The sequence below is a fragment of the Heptranchias perlo genome, chromosome 1 (assembly GCF_035084215.1).
Source record: "Heptranchias perlo isolate sHepPer1 chromosome 1, sHepPer1.hap1, whole genome shotgun sequence".
Taxonomy (NCBI): Eukaryota; Metazoa; Chordata; class Chondrichthyes; order Hexanchiformes; family Hexanchidae; genus Heptranchias; species Heptranchias perlo.
In genome coordinates, this window is record NC_090325.1 from 71,037,171 (window position 1) to 71,056,009 (window position 18,839).

General features: G+C 41.9%; 1 protein-coding gene across 1 annotated transcript in view; it reads left to right on the forward strand.

Annotated features, from left to right (window-relative positions):
* ipo11 (importin 11) overlaps window positions 1-18,839 on the forward strand; it is a 711,960-nt gene that overhangs the window by 398,067 nt on the left and 295,054 nt on the right. Inside the window, exons 23-24 of the mRNA XM_067986592.1 lie at window positions 10,667-10,746; window positions 14,305-14,385. Coding sequence (XP_067842693.1) covers window positions 10,667-10,746; window positions 14,305-14,385 — 161 coding nt within the window. The remainder of the gene's footprint in view (window positions 1-10,666; window positions 10,747-14,304; window positions 14,386-18,839) is intronic.

Here is an 18,839-nt window from a genome sequence, read left to right on the forward strand (position 1 = left end):
CCTCTTAAAATCAGCTTTTGTCCAATTTATTATTTTGGTCTTTGTCTTACTTACATCCTTCTCAATCTTTATCTTGAACCTTATTATGTGGTGATCACTATTCCCTAGATGTTCCCTGACACTTACTTCTCTTATCTGTTCTGGTTGATTGCCCATTACTAGATCCAGCAGTGCCTCCTGTCTTTGGGCTTTTTACATACTGGGTAAGGAAGGAGTCTTGCACACATTGTAAAAATTTGATTCCCCGTACCCCTTTACTTGCCTCTTCTCGCCAGTTAGTTTGGGTATAGTTAAAATCTCCCATGATTGTTATTCTACGACCTTTACTCATTTTACATATTTGCTTAATGTTTCTTCCTCCACTTCCTTTCCACTATTAGGTAGTCTGTAGTATACCCCAATTAGAGTGATTGATCCTTTATCTATATGAATATTTCAATCCATATGAATTCTGTTTCTATCGTTCTATTAGTTATGTCCCTTTTTTTCTACTGCCATCATGTTATCTGTTATTTGTTCAGCTACCCCACCCCTTCTCCTTCCTTCCCTGTCCTTTCTGATTATGTTATATCCTGCAATATTTAGTTGCCAGTCCTCTTCTTTATGTAGCCATATTTCAGTTATTCCTGCTACATCTGGCTCCTCGCTTTGGATTATTGCCTCCAGTTCCCCCGATTTATTTTGGACACTGTACGTTGTTGTACAGGCAGTTCAATTCATCTATAATAGTTGTTCCTTTTACTTTATTTTTAACAGTCCTTTTGTACTTCTGTTTTATAACTGTATTTGTTCCTTGACCATTTATGTTATCTTTATTCCTTCCCCTGGTGTGACCTTCACACTCATCGCCTGTTTCTTTTATCTTTAAGCTTTTGATATTGCTACCTGATCACTCCCCCCATCTTGCTAGTTTAAAGCCTTATCCACTGCCCTATTTATCCTTTCCACTAGGACACTGGTCCCATTCTGGTTCAGGTGGAGCCTGTCCCATCAGTACAGCTCCTTCCTGTCCCAGTATTGGTGCCTTATTTGTCCAATTCAGTTTGCAGATAATCATCATATTTTAATTACATGGTGGCATTCACTTTGTTTTATTGCTTGAAATTTGCTTTGAAAGAAATAACTTCTTACTAGGTGAATTAATGACTTGTCATGCAACTGAACATAGAAAATGGTGAAATGTTTAATTTCCTACGTTTAAAAAATATTTTACAGTTTGCCAACCCTGGAATAGAGTCCCAGACTAATTAAAACTTGTTTGAATTCTTCAAATTATTTTCTATTGTGGCTTGGAAAGACACAAGACAAAGCATTGTTTTGTGTATAGTTTAGTCCCCTTTTATTTCTTTGACTTGTAAAAATGCATTTTCACAACCTGAGTGTGATTTAAAGGAGACTGTCTTGACTTGGTATTTCCCAGTTGGCCTCGTGAATTGGCCAGGTGCTGACCCATTGGACTCCCAATGGAGCAGCTGACTGATGCTACTATATCTTATGGTAACGGAATGCTTCCCTGCCGAGGAGTCCAAACATGGTGGATCTCCACATGACTGACAAATAGAGGACATCTTTATTTTAATTTCTAACAGCTGAATGTCCTTGTCAGAATTATATAGATCTGAACATGTTTACTTTTTATTTGTAAGTGTTGTTGATAGGTTTTCTATGATACTGCTGTAAGAAACCACAGAAATTGAATTGGAGGATTCCCCTATTTACAGATCACTGAGCAGCTGACAGCTCTGTTTGGTCCTTGTCTTGACAGGGCTCACCAGTCTGTTCATTTCAAGTGAAGTTTTGATGACTTCATGTTTTCCAGCTGACTGGTTAAAAAGCGGATGACAGATTCTTAACCATGGGCACAGTAACACATCTTTTGTTGTCTCCTGCAGCAGATGGGGTGATCCTAAAAAGATACTTGGTGTGAATAATGCATGATTCAGTGACCTAAACTGTGAAGGTGCATGCTGATTCATCTTCATTAGTGGACAGAGGTGCTTACCTTATAGTATGTGTTTTCTTGTGTACTGAAAAAGTAGGTTTTTGACTCAGAATTCTTGGTAGGGCAGGATTTCTCTTTGCCAGGAACCTACAATTTCAGAAGCACATTGGTTTGGAGTATACGTGCGGAAAAAAGTTGCATTTTTTTTCACATCTGCAGAAAGTGTTATAATGCGGTTATACTACTACTCTAGCTTTGATGCAGTTTTGCATGCTCATCAACATGAAAGTGGTAGCAAAATTCTAGAGTCTAAACCCGCCCCCTGACTCCGGAACAAACTAAAGCTACACAGTGTAGGACATCCAGAAGGTTGTCTCATAATGGTTGGGATTTTATCTCAGCTCTGTTAAAATCTTTGTTATGTACCACCTCACTCCCCAAGATTTACCTTAAGGTATCCTCCCTTCTTTCCTTCTTCAGCCTCTGCACCTAGTGATTCTTTATCCTTGTGATTTCAAACTCCATCTCTACTCCCTTGTCCCCACCTCGCTGATATCACTGCTCACCTGTCCTTCATAAACCTCCCCCTCCATTTAAACTCTCCTAACCATTTTAAGGACCACCCTTTCGACCTGACCACTTCCTATGGCTTTATAGAAGGATATTTTTGCTTTCCAAGCACCCTAAAGGAGGTGGAGAGGTTTAAGGAAGGGAATTCCAGAACATGGGGCCAAGGTGGTTGAAGGCACAGCTGCCAACGGCAGGGCGAGGGGAGGGGCGCATAAAAGATCAGAGGAGCATAGAATTGTGGAGGAGTTGAATTGCTAGAGGAGATTACAGAGGTAGGGAAGAGGGAGGCTGTGCAGTGATTTAAACACAAGGATGAGAAGTTTAAATTGGAGGCATTGAGGAACTGGGGGCCAATGTAGGTCAATAACACGGGTGATGGGTGAACAAAACTTGGTGCAAGATGGGATTTGGACAACAGAGTTTCGGATGATCTGACGTTTACAGAGGGTGGTGGCTAGGTGGCGGGGCAGGAGAGCATTGGAACAGACTAGATTTAATTCTTTTATTGTCATCAAAGGTGAGAAAAGCATGGATGAGGGTTTCAGCGGCAGATAGGCTGAGCCAGGGACAGTGACAGGCGATGTTACAGAGGTGCAAGTTGGTGGTCTTTGTGATGGAGAAGATGTGGGATTGGAAGTTCAGTTCGTGGTCAAATCGGACACCAAGATTGCGAACAGCTTGGTTCAGCCTAAGACAATAGCCAGGGAAGGGGACGGAATCGGTAGCGAGGCTACGATGCTTGAAGTGGTGGCTGAAGATAATTATGTCAGACTTCCCAATGTTTAACTGGAAGAAATTGCGTATCATCCAAGACTGGATGTTGATCAAGCAGTCTGACAGTTTAGAGGCAGTGAAAGGTGGTGGAGAGGTATAGCTGGGTGTCATCAATGCGCATCTGGAAGCTGACCCCATGGAAGGGGGCAAAGGATAGATCCTTGGAGAACTTTGGAGGCAATGCGCGAGAGCTGGAAGAGAAGCCATTGTTGATGTGCTGGTTACGATAGGGCAAGTATGAATGCAATAAAGCAAAGCAGTCCTACTGAACTCGACATTGGAGGAGCGGTGGTAAAGAATGGTGTGGTTGACTGTGACAGAGGCTGCAGAGAGGAGGACACGGAAGGATAATGCAACATGCTCGTAGTGGCAGAAACATTGACATCTGTTCTCTCCACAGATGCAGATGTTGTCTGACCTGCTTAGTGTTTCCAGCGTTTTTAGTTAATGTGTGAGAATGTATAGATTTATCAGATATAATTTTCAGAAAATACTAGTGGTGAAAATATTTTGTTGAAGAATAATGAATTTGTAGCTGAGCAAAATAGATCAAAAAAACTATGATGATCATCATACTAGGGAAGATGCTTGTGATTAGATATTACTAGGAGGTAAAGAGGGAAAAATCCCAACCTTTCTAGAATTCTATTGAGTTGCAAGCTCACATTTTTAGCATGCAAGAAAACATACTTCAAGGTAGAATGGTGGCCTATGCTTTACATGACTCAGTGGGTAAATGCGCTCTTTGTGATTCGGCCTTAAATTATACAGAACCAGAAGATCCTGTACCGTGTTAGCTGAGAGCCACATGGCTGATTTTTTTTATATATTCGTTGATCCCTTGTGTTAAAGATCTAAGTTATGAGGAAAGGCTGGAGAATCTTGGGCTTTTCAGCCTGGAGCGGAGGCATCTGAGAGGTGATCTTATTAAGGGATTGGAAAATGTAAATCTGCAATACTACTTTAAATTAATTTGTGAGAGTATGGCAAGGGGATTTAGTTTCAAACTAATAAAAGTTAAATTTAGGAGTGATAGTGGGAAGATTTTCACACACAGTGATCAACATGTGGAATGAACACCCAGTCTATTGGAGGCAAAAAAACCCTGGAATCATCTAAGAAACAATTGAATGCTGCAATGGCGGAAGAGGAACTTCTGGGTCTTTTTGGATGGATGACTTCAGGTTGTGATCCTAGCCCAGGAAGCAGTACGGTTGTCATAATTGGTCACAGTGCCCTTAGACCAAGGCAGCGAGAAAATCAGCCCAGATTGCTTATCCAGATCACCTTTTCTTGAGCCCTTCTGGAAAGGGAGCATATATGGACGTTGAGCTTGGCCAGGAAGGCCTCTGTCTAGTGGCCAAATAGCCTTTTGACATTCTCTGTATGGGTTAACACATGAAAAATTGCCACTTTATCTTAATACTAGAGGATTGTTGATTTCTGCAGATTAATTTAGGCAAGAGAGCCCCGTGCATGAGTCATCACCTTCTGGAGAGGTGAGGGGAAGTGAAGGTATCCTGTAGTTGTTATGTTGTTATGCACTTGTAACTTTCTGTAACGAATCAACCAGTTGTCCTATTTAAACATTTTGATTTAAATTAAGTGGGAACTGTTGGGGAAGAACTATATTTCTATTGCAGTTATGTGCATAGATTTCTTTATATAACATACTTAAATTGAGCTGTTGAAAGATACTTCTGAACATTTTTAACAAATGTTGGTTGATTAACTGATGCCATGTTATTGCAAAAGTGCGGTCAGATTTGTATTTAAAGAAATCTTTGTCAAAGGGAGCTGCTTAAATGTTTGGTCACAAATTTTGTTGCATATCTACAACAGTAATGAATTTCCATTATTTCTGTGAAGAGTGAAGGTGTGATATTCTATGCAGGTCTGGCAAACATGGCATTATGTTATTTCCTTTATAGAGTGCATCCTTAAGAAATTCAATTGCCTGCTTTTTAAAAGCATTGAAGTACCGATGAATTTTGAGAAAAGCTTTTATTTAATTAATTACAGATAGAGTACAGTACATTTATGTTCACTGATCCACTACATCAGATCAGAATTTCACATTGTTGAGTGGTCCAGCAAGTTGTTTTTCTATTGGAACAAGGGCATTCACTGAAGCGCAAGGCATTACAGTACACTAGATTAGTCATTATTTCCATTAGTAGTGACTTTAATTAACTCCAATTTTACACCCATTTTAGACAATCATTTTGGTCCACGTTCATTTTTCGCCCAGTTCCCCAATCGTGATCAGGCATTTCCTCATTTTTTTTGTTGTAGCATGACTTCCCTGCTTTTGTATTCCATCCCCCTAGAAATAAAGGCCAATATTCCATTTGCCTTGCAGATAACCTGCTGCACCTGTATATTGACTTTTTGTGTTTCATGTACGAGGACACCCAGATCCCTCTGTACCGCAGCATTTTGTAGTATTTCTCCTTTGAAATAATATTTTGCTTTTTTATTTTTCCTCCCAAAGTGGATGACTTCACATTTTCCCACATCATATTCCATCTGCCAAACTTTTGCCCACTCGCTTAACCTGTCAATATCCCTTTGCAGACACTTTGTGTTCTCATCGCAACTGGCTTTTCCACCTATCTTTGCATCAGCAAATTTGGCCACAAGACATTCTGTTCCTTCATCCAAGTCATCGATATATATTGTAAATAGTTGAAGCCCCAGCACTGATCCCTGCGGCACCCCGCTAGTTACAGATTGCCATTTTGAAAATGACCCTTTCATCCCGACTCTTTTCTGTTAGTTAGCCAATCCTCTATTCATGCCAATATATTACCCCCAACACCATGAGCTCTTATCTTGTGCAGTAATCTTTTATGTGGCACCTTATCGAATGCCTTTTGGAAATCCAAATATACTGCATTCATTGGTTCCCCTTTATCCACCCTGCCTGTTACTTCCTCAAAGAACTCTAATAAATTTGTCAGACATGATTTCCCCTTCATACAATCAAGGAGAGTTGACATGGTTTTATTATAAGTTTCCAAATGTCCTGCTACTACTTCCTTAATAATGGATTCCAGCATTTTCCCAATGACAGATGTTAGGTTAACTGGTCTAAAGTTACCTGCTTTCTGTCTCACTCCCGCCTTGAATAGGGGTGTTACGTTTGCGGTTTCCCAATCTGCTATGACCTTTCCAGAATCCAGTGAATTCTGTAATTCAGCCCATCATTCGGCCCATCGAGTCCATGCCGGCTCTATGCACGAGCAATCCAGCTAATCCCCCGCCCTATCCCCGTAGCCCTGCACATTTTTTCATTTCAAGTACTTACCCAGTTCCCTTTTGAAAGCCACGATTGAATCAGCCTTGACCACTCCTTTGGGCAGTGCATTTCAGACTCCAATCACTCGCTGTGTAAAAAAGTTTTTCCTCATGTCACCTTTGGTTCTTTTGCTAATCACCTTAAATCTATGCCCTGGTTCTTGACCCTTTCGCCAATGGGAACAGTTTCTCTCTATCTACTCTGTCTAGACCCTTCATGATTTTGAATTAGTCTATCAAATCTATTTAAGTCCCTCATCCCTGGAATCATTCTAGTAAATCTTCTCTGCACCCTCACATCCTTCCTAATGTGCGGTGCCTAGAACTGGACACCGTACTCCAGCTGTGGTCGAACCAGTGTTTTATAAAGGTTCAACATGACTTCCTTCCTTTCCTACTCTATGCCTCTATTTATAAAGCCCATGACCCCGTATGCTTTTTAAACCACTTTCTCAACCTGCCCACATTTGCGCACACATACTCCCAGATCCCTCTGTTCCTCTACCCCTTTTAGAATTGTGCCCTCTAGTTTATATTGCCTCTCCTCAATTTTCCTACCGAAATGCATCACTTTGCATTTTTCCACGTTAAACCTCATCTGCCACGTGTCCGTCCATGCCACTAGCATGTCTATATCCTCTTAAAGTCTGTCAGTATCCTCCTCACTGTTCACTACCCTTCCAAGTTTTGTGTCATCTGCAAATTTTGTAATTGTGCCCAGTACTCCCAAGTCCAAGTCATTATTATATATCAAGAAAAGCAGTGGTCCCAGCACCAGTCCCTGGGGATCATCACTGCACACCTCCCTCCAGTCCAAAAAACAACCGTACATCACCATTTTCTGTTTCCTGTCATTTAGCCAATTCTGTATCTGTGTTGCTATTGCCCACCCTTCCTCTCACTACCCATTTACTGTTAACATGTCTGTAGAAGACTTTTGGATTCCCTTTTATGTTGTCCGCTAGTTTATTCTCATACTCTCTCTTTGCCCCTCTTATTTCCTTTCTCACTTCCCCTCTGAACTTCCTATATTCTGCCTGGTTCTCACTTATGTTATCAACCTGCCATCTGTCATTCGCTGCTTTTTTCCCCTTCATCTTACTCTCTATCTCTCTTGTCATCCAGGGAGCTCTGGCTTTATTTGCCCTACCTTTCTCCCTCATTGGAATGTACCTTGTCTGTACCCGAATTGTCTCCTCTTTACAGACCGCCCACTGTTCAATTATAATTTTGCCTGCCAATCTTTGATTCCAATTTACCTGGGCCAGATCTTTTCTCATCCCACTGAAATTGGCCCTCCTCCAATTGAGTATCTTTACTTTAGAGTGTTTAGAGTCCTTTTCCATAGCTATTCTAAACCTTATGATACTATGATCGCTGCTCCCAAAATGCTCCCCCACTGACACTTGCTGCACTTGGCCCGCCTCATTCCCTAGAACCAAGTCCAGCAATGTTGTCTTCCTGGTTGGGCTGGAAACGTACTGGTCGAGAAAGTTATCCTGAACACATTTCAAAAATTACTCCCCTTCTTTCCGCCTTATGTTGTTATCCCAGTCTATATTAGCATAGTTGCAGTTCCCCGTTAACACTACTCTATGGCTTTTGCACCTCTCTGTAGTTTCCCTTCAAACTTGCTCCTCTATATCCTTCCCACTAGCTGGTGGCCTATGGAATACACCCAGTAGTGTAATGGCACCTTTATTGTCCCTTAACTCTAACCAAATAGATTCTGTCCTTGACCCCTCCAGGACATCCTCTCTCTCCAGCACTGCAATATTCTCCTTAACCAATACTGCCACTCCCCTCCTTTGTTTCCTTTCTTCCCTATCTTTCCTGAACACCTTGTATGCAGGAATATTTAGTACCCAATCCTGTCCTTTTTTGAGCCAGATCTCCCTTATCGCCACAACATCATTTCCCATATGGCTATTTGCACCTGCAGCTCACCAACCATGTTTAGCAGGCTTTATGCGTTCACACACTTGCACCGCAAACCCGTCTTAAACTTTCTTGTACTCTCTCTTGGTTTGACCCCACCTAATACCTTATTATTTCTTACTCTAGGGCTATCCTTCTCTCCTGATCCTTTGTGCCCCTTGTTTCCCCTTTCCAATGCTACATGCTGGTACCCATCCCTCTGCCAAATTAGTTTAAATCTCCCCCCATAGTACCAGCGAACCTCTCCACAAGGGTATTGGTCCCAGCTCCGTTGAGGTGCAACCCGTCTGGCCTGTACAGGTCCCACCTCCCCAGAACTGGTCCCAATGCCCCAGGAATCTGAAGCCCTCCCCCCTGCACCATCTCTCCAGCCACACATTTATCTGCTCTATCTTCCTATTTCTATACTCGCTAGCGCGTGGCACCGGGAGTAATCCGGAGATTTCTACCTTTGAGGTCCTGCTTGTTAATCTGTTCCCTAACTCCTTAAACTCTGCCTGCAGGACCTCATTCCTCTTCCTACCTATGTCGTTGGTACCGATATGGACCTCGACCTCTGGCTGTTCTCCCTCCCCCTCCAGAACGTTCTGCAGCCGCTCAGTGACATCCTTGACCCTGGCACCTGGGAGGAAACATACCATCCTGGAATCAGGTCTGCGGCTGCAGAAACGCCTGACTTTTTTTTATTTGTTCATGGGATGTGGGCGTTGCTGGCAAGGCCAGCATTTATTGCCAATCCGTAATTGTACTTGAGAAGGTGGTGGTGAGCCGCCGCCTTGAACCGCTGCAGTCCGTGTGATGAAGGTTCTCCCACAGTGCTGTTAGAAAGGAAGTTCCAGGATTTTGACCCAGCAACGATGAAGGAATGGCGATATGTTTCCAAGTCGGGATGGTGTGTGACTTGGAGGGAAACGTGCAGGTGGTGTTGTTTCCATGTGTCTGCTGCCCTTGTCCTTCTACGTGGTAGAGGTTGCGGGTTTGGGAGGTGCTGTCGAAGAAGCCTTGGCAAGTTGTTGCAGTGCATCCTGTCGATGGTACACACTGCAGCCACGGTGCGCCGGTGGCGAAGGGAGTGAATGTTTAGGGTGGTGGATGGGGTGCCAATCAAGCGGGCTGCTTTGTCCTGGATGGTGTCGAGCTTCTTGAGTGATGTTGGAGCTGCACTCATCCAGGCAAGTGGAGAGTATTCCATCACACTCCTGATTTGTGCCTTGTGGAAAGGCTTAAGGGATTCAGGAGGTGAGTCACCCTAACTATGGAATCCCCTATCACTATTGCTCCTGACGTTTCTCCTCTTTTTCCACCCCCCCCATCACCTCACAGCTGAACCACCCATGGTGCTATGATCTAGGCTCTGGTTACACTCCGCAGAGGAACCCTCTCCCCCACCAGTACTCAGAACTCTGGCTGAATACTGGTTAGAGTGAACTGCCCTCGGGACTTCTGCACTACCTGCCTGGTCCTCCTTTTCTGTCTGGCATGCCGTGTACATGGCTGTGCAAGGGAATTTTGATGCTCCTGAGTTTATAATGGAAACCAAGGCACCCATTGTCCATAGCCCATTTCATTCAGCTGTGTAGACATTAATCTACTTGCCAATGTGAGGCTACAGCCTGAGCGGATATTGTACTCATACTGGTTAAATATGGTAGTTTCAACAGATTCTGTGATGTCCTGGTGCATGTTATATTTTGGAGTGTTGTTAGCTGTAACTGTTATGCTGATGCTCATGCAGTATTGCTGCAATGGTGGACTACCCATTTGGATGGATTTAACTGGGGGTAAATTTGGGAATCCCAATGTTAATTCAGTATGGACATCATAGCATAGAGTCATCAGAAAAATAAATCTGAATAATTAAAGGACTATTACTGAAGTGCTCGGCTCTTGTGTTTCCCTTTCGATAACTGATTTTCATTAATTTTCTTCCCATGCCTGACTATGTAATTTTCCTGTAACTGCACTAAATCCCATAGGGGTGGGACAACTGAAGAATTTAGAATTATTTGTTTTATGCCTTTACCTGGAATTATTGACTAGCCAATCAACAGTATATATTCATTAATAAATAACTAAAGTGTCTCATTGTTTGTGCTCCCTATTGCCTCTAACTTGTACTTCTGTGTTTTTTTTTAATTGCAGAGCTGAGTTCTGAAAATGTAAGAACTTGTTTCCAGATTATAAATGCTTACATTTTCTTGACCTCTTCAGAATTTTTACAGGTAACTATATAAAATCTTCTGTTATAAGCTCAGGTCTTTGAATAATCACTGTCAATACCTCTTCAAGAACCGAATAGTTGCATGGAATTGTGATCAGTTTTAAAATATTTTTTTCTTATACTTCTATTGATGTTACTTTAGTTCCTTCATATTGTCCAGCTTATTTGCTCCTTTGAGGCAGTTTCCTAATGTCACCATCTATACTCAAAATAAATTATTGTACTGAACAAAAGACTCACAGAAATGGATGAAAAATACGATTATTTGTAATTAATTTTAAAGTTTACATTTTTCTTCAATCCACATCTTCCATACACTGTAGGAATATTGCCTAGTTTGATCGGTAATGGGGAAGCTGTGTGCTGAGCATGCACTTAAAAATGGTGTCATATCATTGCAATTGGGTGGTGCCACATGTAGTTTCCTATTCTTGGATTTTATGAAGCTTCAGGATCGACCACATTCCACCACTTTTTCAAAGACTGAAGGTTCTTTGCTGTTCATCTTAGACCTCTTGTCACCAAAGTTAGGTACAGTCTCCTGCCTCTCAACAGGAGTATCAAACTTTTTGTAATTTATCTGATCTGTCCTGGCTTTTGTGTTTGTTTTTCAGGTTCTTGAGTCCAAAGCATCAGCAGTGCACAATGAATCTCCAGAAAATGATACTAGGCTGTCACTTATAGGACAAGCACACAAAACAAAAAAGCGATGCTCTTTAGCAGCTAAAGCAGGCAAACAAAAAAAAACATTAGCATAGAAGGGACTAAGGCACTATATAGGGATGTGGGGGGGTTGTGTGGTCAGACAGTCCATGATAGTCCACTACATCAAGAATCGGATGGGAACCGCTCCTGCAGCCTTTGTCAAAATATAATCCTGCTAGTATGTTACTGTCTGGATAGCAGCATTTAACCAGGATAGATAATATGGTAACCAGATGTTCTGTTGCCTCAGAGTTTAAGTATTTCACTTTTTAAGAAAGCCCAGGATCCCGTATGCTTTTTTAACTGCTTTCTCAACCTGCCCTGCCACCTCCAACGATTTGTGTACATATACCTCCAGATCTCTCTCTTCCTTTGCCTTTTTTAGAATTGTGCCCTTCAGTTTATATTGCATCTTCTCATTCTTCCTACCGAAATGCATCACCTCACATTTTTCTGCGTAAAATTTCATCTGCCATGTGTCCGCTCATGCCACCAGCCTGTCTGTATCCTCTTGAAGTCTATCACTATCCTCCTCACTGTTTACTACCCTTCCAAGTGTTGTGTCATCTGCAGATTTGAAAATTGTGCCTTGTACACCGTCATTAATATATATCAAGAATATATATATAATATACTTTTTCCTTAGTTATTCTCTTGCTCTTTATGTATTTATAAAACATCTTTGGTTTTCCTTGATTTTACTTACCAATATTTTTTTCATGCCCGCTCTTTGCTTTTCTATTTTCCTTTCTAATTTCACCCCTGCACTTTCTGTACTCCTCTAGGCTTTCTGCAGTGTTGAGTGCTCGGTATCTGACATAAGCTTCCTTTTTTGCCTTATCCTACCCTGTATGCTGCTTGACTTCCAGGGGGCTCTAGATTTGGGAGTCCCACCCTTTTTCTTTGTGGGAATATATTTGCTCTGAACCCTCACTATCTCCTCCTTGAATGCCTCCCACTGCTCTGACACTATTTACCTTCAAGTAGCTGTTTCCAGTCCATTTTTGCTAAATCACACCTCAGCTTAGTAAAATTGGCCTATCCCCAATTGAGAACTTTTAATCCTGGTCTATCTTTGTCCTTTTCCATAACTACATTAAATCTAACTGAATTATGATCACTACCTCAAAAGTGCTCTCCCACTGATGACCCTTCCACCTGCCCAGCTTCATTCACTAAAACTAAGTCCAGAACTGACCCCTCTCTTGTTGGGCTTGCTACGTAATGGCTAAAAAAAGTTCTTCTAAATGCATTTTAAGAATTCTGCGCCCTCTATTCTTTTTTACACTGATTCTATCCCAGTTAATATTAGGGTAGTTGAAATCCCCTACTATTACTGCCCTATTGTTGTTGCACTTCTCAGAAATTTGCCTACAAACAAAATGCATTTTTGACTTAATAATGCACAGGCATCCTGACCTGTGTTCTAACCATTTATTGACAGGGACGTGGAAAGATTGGAGCATTGTTCCATTCTTTTTGTCTTAGCCAATTTATCAACCAAATTAACTGTGCATTTGAGAAGATTCCGGATAATTCCCAATTCTGATTATTATTTACTAGGCTTCTCTCAGGTGATCTCATTTGGACTATTGAATGGAAAACTTCATTCACTTCCAGCACTTTTTTTTTCTGACGTATTATTGGAAGGACTGCCCAACAAAAACATGAGTACAAATGTGGAATAATATATTGTTTCAGAAAATGTTATCAAGGAAGGTACTTCTGAATATGGTTTTTTTGCATAATAAACACGGCGATCACTCTCCCCTTCGTTTTCTTTATGAACCTGTAAACCTCATGGTTGGGAGGCCCTTGATTAGCTTTGAGACAGGTGATAGTCAACTCGTTTTGCAGCTTTCACAGGTGCTACTTTGAGATACTCCCAGTCAGTGATGGCATTTAACAGTGAGGAGGACACCTAACTGAAGGGACCCCATAGAAGTACATGTTTGACTTCTTAAAAAAGCAAAGTAACCAACTACTTTCATGAGCATTTAAAAAAAAATATAGTAATGGAATACTTCGAATAAAAAGTGCTATTCCTAGAAATTATTTCCCCCTTAAGCACCAAAATAAAAACCTATCAACATTAATGTTTGTTGAAACTTTCCACTTAGCTTGTACTGAGAGAGAGAAAGAACACTTTCATTCTAATAATTGTAAACAATTTTACAACACCAAGTTATAGTCCAGCAATTTTATTTTAAATTCACAAGCTTTCGGAGGCTACCTCCTTCCTCAGGTGAACGATGTGTCCACATCGTTCACCTGAGGAAGGAGGTAGCCTCCGAAAGCTTGTGAATTTAAAATAAAATTGCTGGACTATAACTTGGTGTTGTAAAATTGTTTACAATTGTCAACCCCAGTCCATCACCGGCATCGCCACATCATTCATTCTAATAGTTTGGGCAGAATTGAAACTCAACAACTTTTTTCATAGTAGTCTTTAGCCTGTTAAATTCATTAGAATGCATAGTAGAAATCTGTACTCACTAACCTATTTCAAAAACACAATGTTCAAAGTATGTCTTCATGAACAGAAGCAACTTTGTACCATAAAGTGGGTTGTCCTATTAAAATTGCATAATTAATACAGAGCCATCAAAATTTATGCAGTGTATGTCTTTAAATCTACTGATATTGATTCGTTTTGAGATCTTTCATTAAATCTGCATCACTAATGCAATTTTTGGTGCCATTTCAGTTTACTGAACTGTCCCTGAGGATCAGCTACATTATTTTCACTGACACATCAATATTTATATGTTGTAATAGCTATGCTTGTGGCGATCGGAATATGCAGTTAACTTATTTTACAGTTTGATGTGAACATGAAAATAATTTCTTGCAGAATTTTGCAGCTGTGTTGTGCCAATCCTTCTGTGAGCTGATGCAAGATATCACCACTGAAGGACAAGTTCAAGTACTTAAGGTATTGGTTTTATTTTGTCACCTGATAATGTTAAGAAAGCTTTCATCCATGTTTATTTTGCAAAGAGGATTGTTGATGATATAAAAACAGAAAATGCTGGAAATATTCAAGTCAGGCAGCATCTGTGGAGAAAGAAACAGTTTACATTTCAGGTCGAAGACCTTTCATCAGAACTGGAAGAAGTTGAAGATTAAACAGCTGTTAAGCAAGTACAGAACCAGGGAAAGAGAGGGGAGGAAAGAACAAAAGGGAAGGTCTATGATAGTGATTAAATGACAAAAGGGATGATGGTACAAGGCAAGGAGGGTGGTAATGGGACAAGTAAAGAAATAAAAAATGGGTCTGGAGGAGCTGTAAATGGCAACATCAGAACCATTACCAGTATCTGCTGTCCAAAAAAAATGGGAGCAGTGGTAATGATCTGAAGTTATTGAAATCACTGTTGAGTCCAGAAGGTCGTAAAGTGCCTAATTGAAAGATGACATGCTGTTCCTCGAGCTTCCGTTGAGCTTCATTGGGACAGTGTAAGAGGGAGAGGACAGGGAGGTGGGAGTGGGATGGGGAATTAAAATGGCAAGCGACCGGCAGGTCAGGGTCATGCTTGTGGGCTGAGCGGAGTGTAGAGCAAAGCGATCACCCAGTCTGCGTTTGGTCTCTCCACTGTGGAGGAGACCGTATTGTGAGCAGCGAATACAGTATACTAAATTGAAAGAAGTACAAGTAAATCGCTGTTTCACCTGGAAGGAATGTTTTGGGCCCTGGTCGGAGGGAAGGGAGGAGGTGAAAGGGCAGGTGTTGCATCTCCTGCACGCGCATGGGAAGGTGCCGTGGGGAGGAGAGTGGGTGTTGGGGGTGATGGAAGAGTGGACCATGGTGTCGCGGAGGGAGCGATCCCTTCGGAATGCTGAAAGGGGAGGGGATGGGAAGATGTGTTTGGTGGTGGCATCACTCTGGAGATGGCGGAGGATGATGCGTTGAATGTAGAGGCTGGTGGGGTGGAAGGTGAGGACAAAGGGGACCCTACCGTGGTTCTGGGAGGGCGGGGAAAGGGTGTGGGCAGAAGTGCGGCCAATGGGATGGACACGGTCGAGGGCCCTGTCAACTACAATGGAGGGGAATCCTCAGTTGAGGAGGAAGGAAGACATATCGGAAGCACTGTTGTGGACGGTGACATAGTCAGAACATATGCATGGAGACAGAGAAATTGGGAGAAGGGAAGAGAGTCCATACAGGAAGCGGGTGGGAGGAAGGTAATCAAGGTAGTTGTGGGAGTCGGTGGGCTTACAGCAGATATTGGTTGACAAGTCAAGGAAAGGAAGGGAAGAGTTGGAGATGGACCATGTGAAGGTGAGGGAAGGGTGGAAATTAGAAGCAAAATTGATGAAATTTTCCAGTTCGGGCCAAGAGCAGGGAACGGCACCGATACAGTCATTACTACCCTCCTTGCCTTGCACCATCATCCCTTTTGTTATTTAATCACTCCTGCTTTCCACCCTATCGGGGACCTTCCCTTTTGTTCTTTCTTCCTCTTCCTCCACAGCCCTACTTTCCCTGGCTCTGTACTTGCTTAAAAATGGTTTAATCTCCAACTTCTTCCAGTTCTGACGAAAGGTCATCGTCCTGAAACATCAACTCTGTTTCTTTCTCCACAGATGCTGCCTGACTTGCTGAATATTTCCAACATTTTCTGTTTTTATTTCAGATTTCCAGCATCTGCAGTATTTTGATTTTGTTATTCCAGATGTTCCATGCAGAAATTTAAATTCTGGCAATGTATGTGTGTGTGTATATTGCTTTTACTTTAGATGGGTTAAATTTAGCCCTCCCTTTTCCAGTATCAGGCCCAGAGGCCTTCACGTGCTCTTCCACTCCCATCCTTCACACCCATTAGCTCCACTGCTCCTTCCCAATCACAGCTTTAGGCTCTGCAGCTTCTTGAGGTTTGTAATATCTCTGTTCCTCACCGACCTCCTCAATCTCCCCATTCCATCCCAGCCTCAAGTCCCATGGCTTCCCGGAAGGGGAGCCTCCTCTCCCTGCTAACTCCAGCTTCACGTGCTGGTGTATTCCTGCTACCTTCCAGACTCCAGCATTGCATGCCCTCCCCCAGAATACAATCCTTTGCTCTCTCCCAGAATACAATCCTTTGTTCTCTCCCAGACCAGGCTCTGACCCCAGTTATTGTAGGCATCATATAGTCACATTTGGAATACTGCGCACAGTTCTGATCTCCATATTATAAAAAGGATATAGAGGCATTGGAGAAGGTGCAGCAAAGATTCACATGGATAATACTAGAATTGAGAGGATATATTTATCAGGAAAGGCTGAACAGGCTCTTTTCTCTGGAAAAGAGGAGGCTGAGGGGTGACCTGATAGAGGTCTTTAAGATAATGAAAGGATTTGATAGGGAAGACATGGAGAAAATGTTTCCACTTGTGAGGGAAGTCCAAAACTAGAGGTCATAAAGATAAGATAATCACTAATAAATCCAGGAGAAACTTCTTTACCCAAAGAGTAGTAAAAGTATGGAACGCGCTACCACAAGGAATAGTTGAGGCAAATAGCATAGATGCATTTAAGGGGTAGCAAGATTAGCACACGTGGGAGAAAGGAATGGAAGGGTATGCCGATAGAGTTAGATGAAGAGGAGGAGGCTCGTGTGGAGCATAAACGCTGGCATGGACCTGTTAAACCGAAAGGCCTATTTCTGTGCTGTAGACTCGATGTAACTATTCCTGGCTAGAATGGAGATGATTGAAGGGTGAATTACCCAATCACGCCTGGAGACCTCACTGCTGTAAGTGACTGGGATTGATTTTACGCACATAATTTGTATGTAACTATCCTCCACTCACTGCATTTTGCTGGAGAAATCACCCTGCTTTTAGTGGGAGACGTTGCTGCAGTTTCAGCCATGAGTTCTGTTTGCTGTTCTTTTTAAATAGACTCTGGACAGTTTTCAGTAGTGAGCTGTTTAAACAGACTCTGTTTGCTGAGTAAATAGACTTTTTCTTTAAAATACACTGTTTGCTGTGAATCCTGCTGTAAGTCCCGCCCGACCTCCAACTCATTGGCTGACACAGTGATGCTAATAGACACTCTGGTTATTATATAGCCTCTCCTTATCCATCCCAGTACATATGGGCTGCTATCATGCTGTGTTCTCTGAACTTTAAAAAAGATAAAAGAAACAAATTGAGTAAATGAATTAATCTGAGAGACATGAGAGAAAGAGTGAGAAGAATCAGAGATAGAAATGACAATGGGAGAAAGTGATTGAGAGCCATAGAGAGAAAAGTGGGAGGTAGAAAGAATGCAAGACACACAAAGGGAGACAGATATGATGAGTGTGGGGGACATAAGCAGACAGTTACACGGGAGAGAGTTTTTTAAACCTTTGTCCTGGAGCATCACTACAGGAGGTCAGTTATAATTCTGTTTTCTTTCATCTGCTCAGTTACTACCTACAAAAAGAAATGTGTTATTGCTGTTCACTCATACTCTTCCTGACTGTGATGGGAATTTAAAGTTTTTTTCTCTCTGCTTCCATCTTACATCAGATCTGATTATTCACAATAACAATCTGACATGTTACACAGGCCCATGAACTTAAGGGGCATATGCCAAGAAATGTATCATCCCACACAAGAACAATGTGAAATAATTATTTTATTCCCCAACTCTGACCCCTTGCCAAAGGGCCCTGACTAAGTAATTTGTAGAGGGTCCCTGATCTGCTAACTCCAGATTGTATTCACTGCTGTGACAGAGATCTGTTATGTGAGCTACTGAGCTTAAAGTCTAGTGTTCAGCCAAATTAAACTGCATTCCCCACTGGCATGATCACTTCAAAAAGAAAACACCATTTTTATTCGCAAGCATATATTATCAATGTAAGTCAAGTTAAATTTTTCTTCATTTCAAGTCTGCTTCGTGCACCGTAGGATTTTCTTTTCCATCGGAACCAAACTTAATGAAATAAAGTTTGAGACGCAGTTTGAAAACTTATGGTGAAGTACCCATGTTTTATATTTGCAATGCAGATACAAGCCTGTTCTATACTAATGGTAAGCCTGCCTTCTGCATACCGACAAAATTTAATTCTTTTATTGTCATCAAAGGTGAGAAAAGCATGCTTGAGGGTTTCAGCAGCAGAAGGGCTGCGGCAGGCCATGTTAGAGATGCAAGTTGGTGGTCTTTTTGATGCAGAAGATGTGGGATTGGAAGTTCAGTTCGCGGTCAAATTTGACACCAAGATTGCCAACAGCTTGGTTCAGCCTGAGACTGGGATGGAATCGGTAGCGAGGCTACGATGTTTGAAGTGGTGGCTGAAGATAATAGCATCAGATTTCCCAATGTTTAACTGGAAGAAATTGCAGATCATCCAAGACTGGATGTTGATCAAGCAGTCTGACAGTTCAGAGGCAGTGAAAGGTGGTGGAGAGGTATAG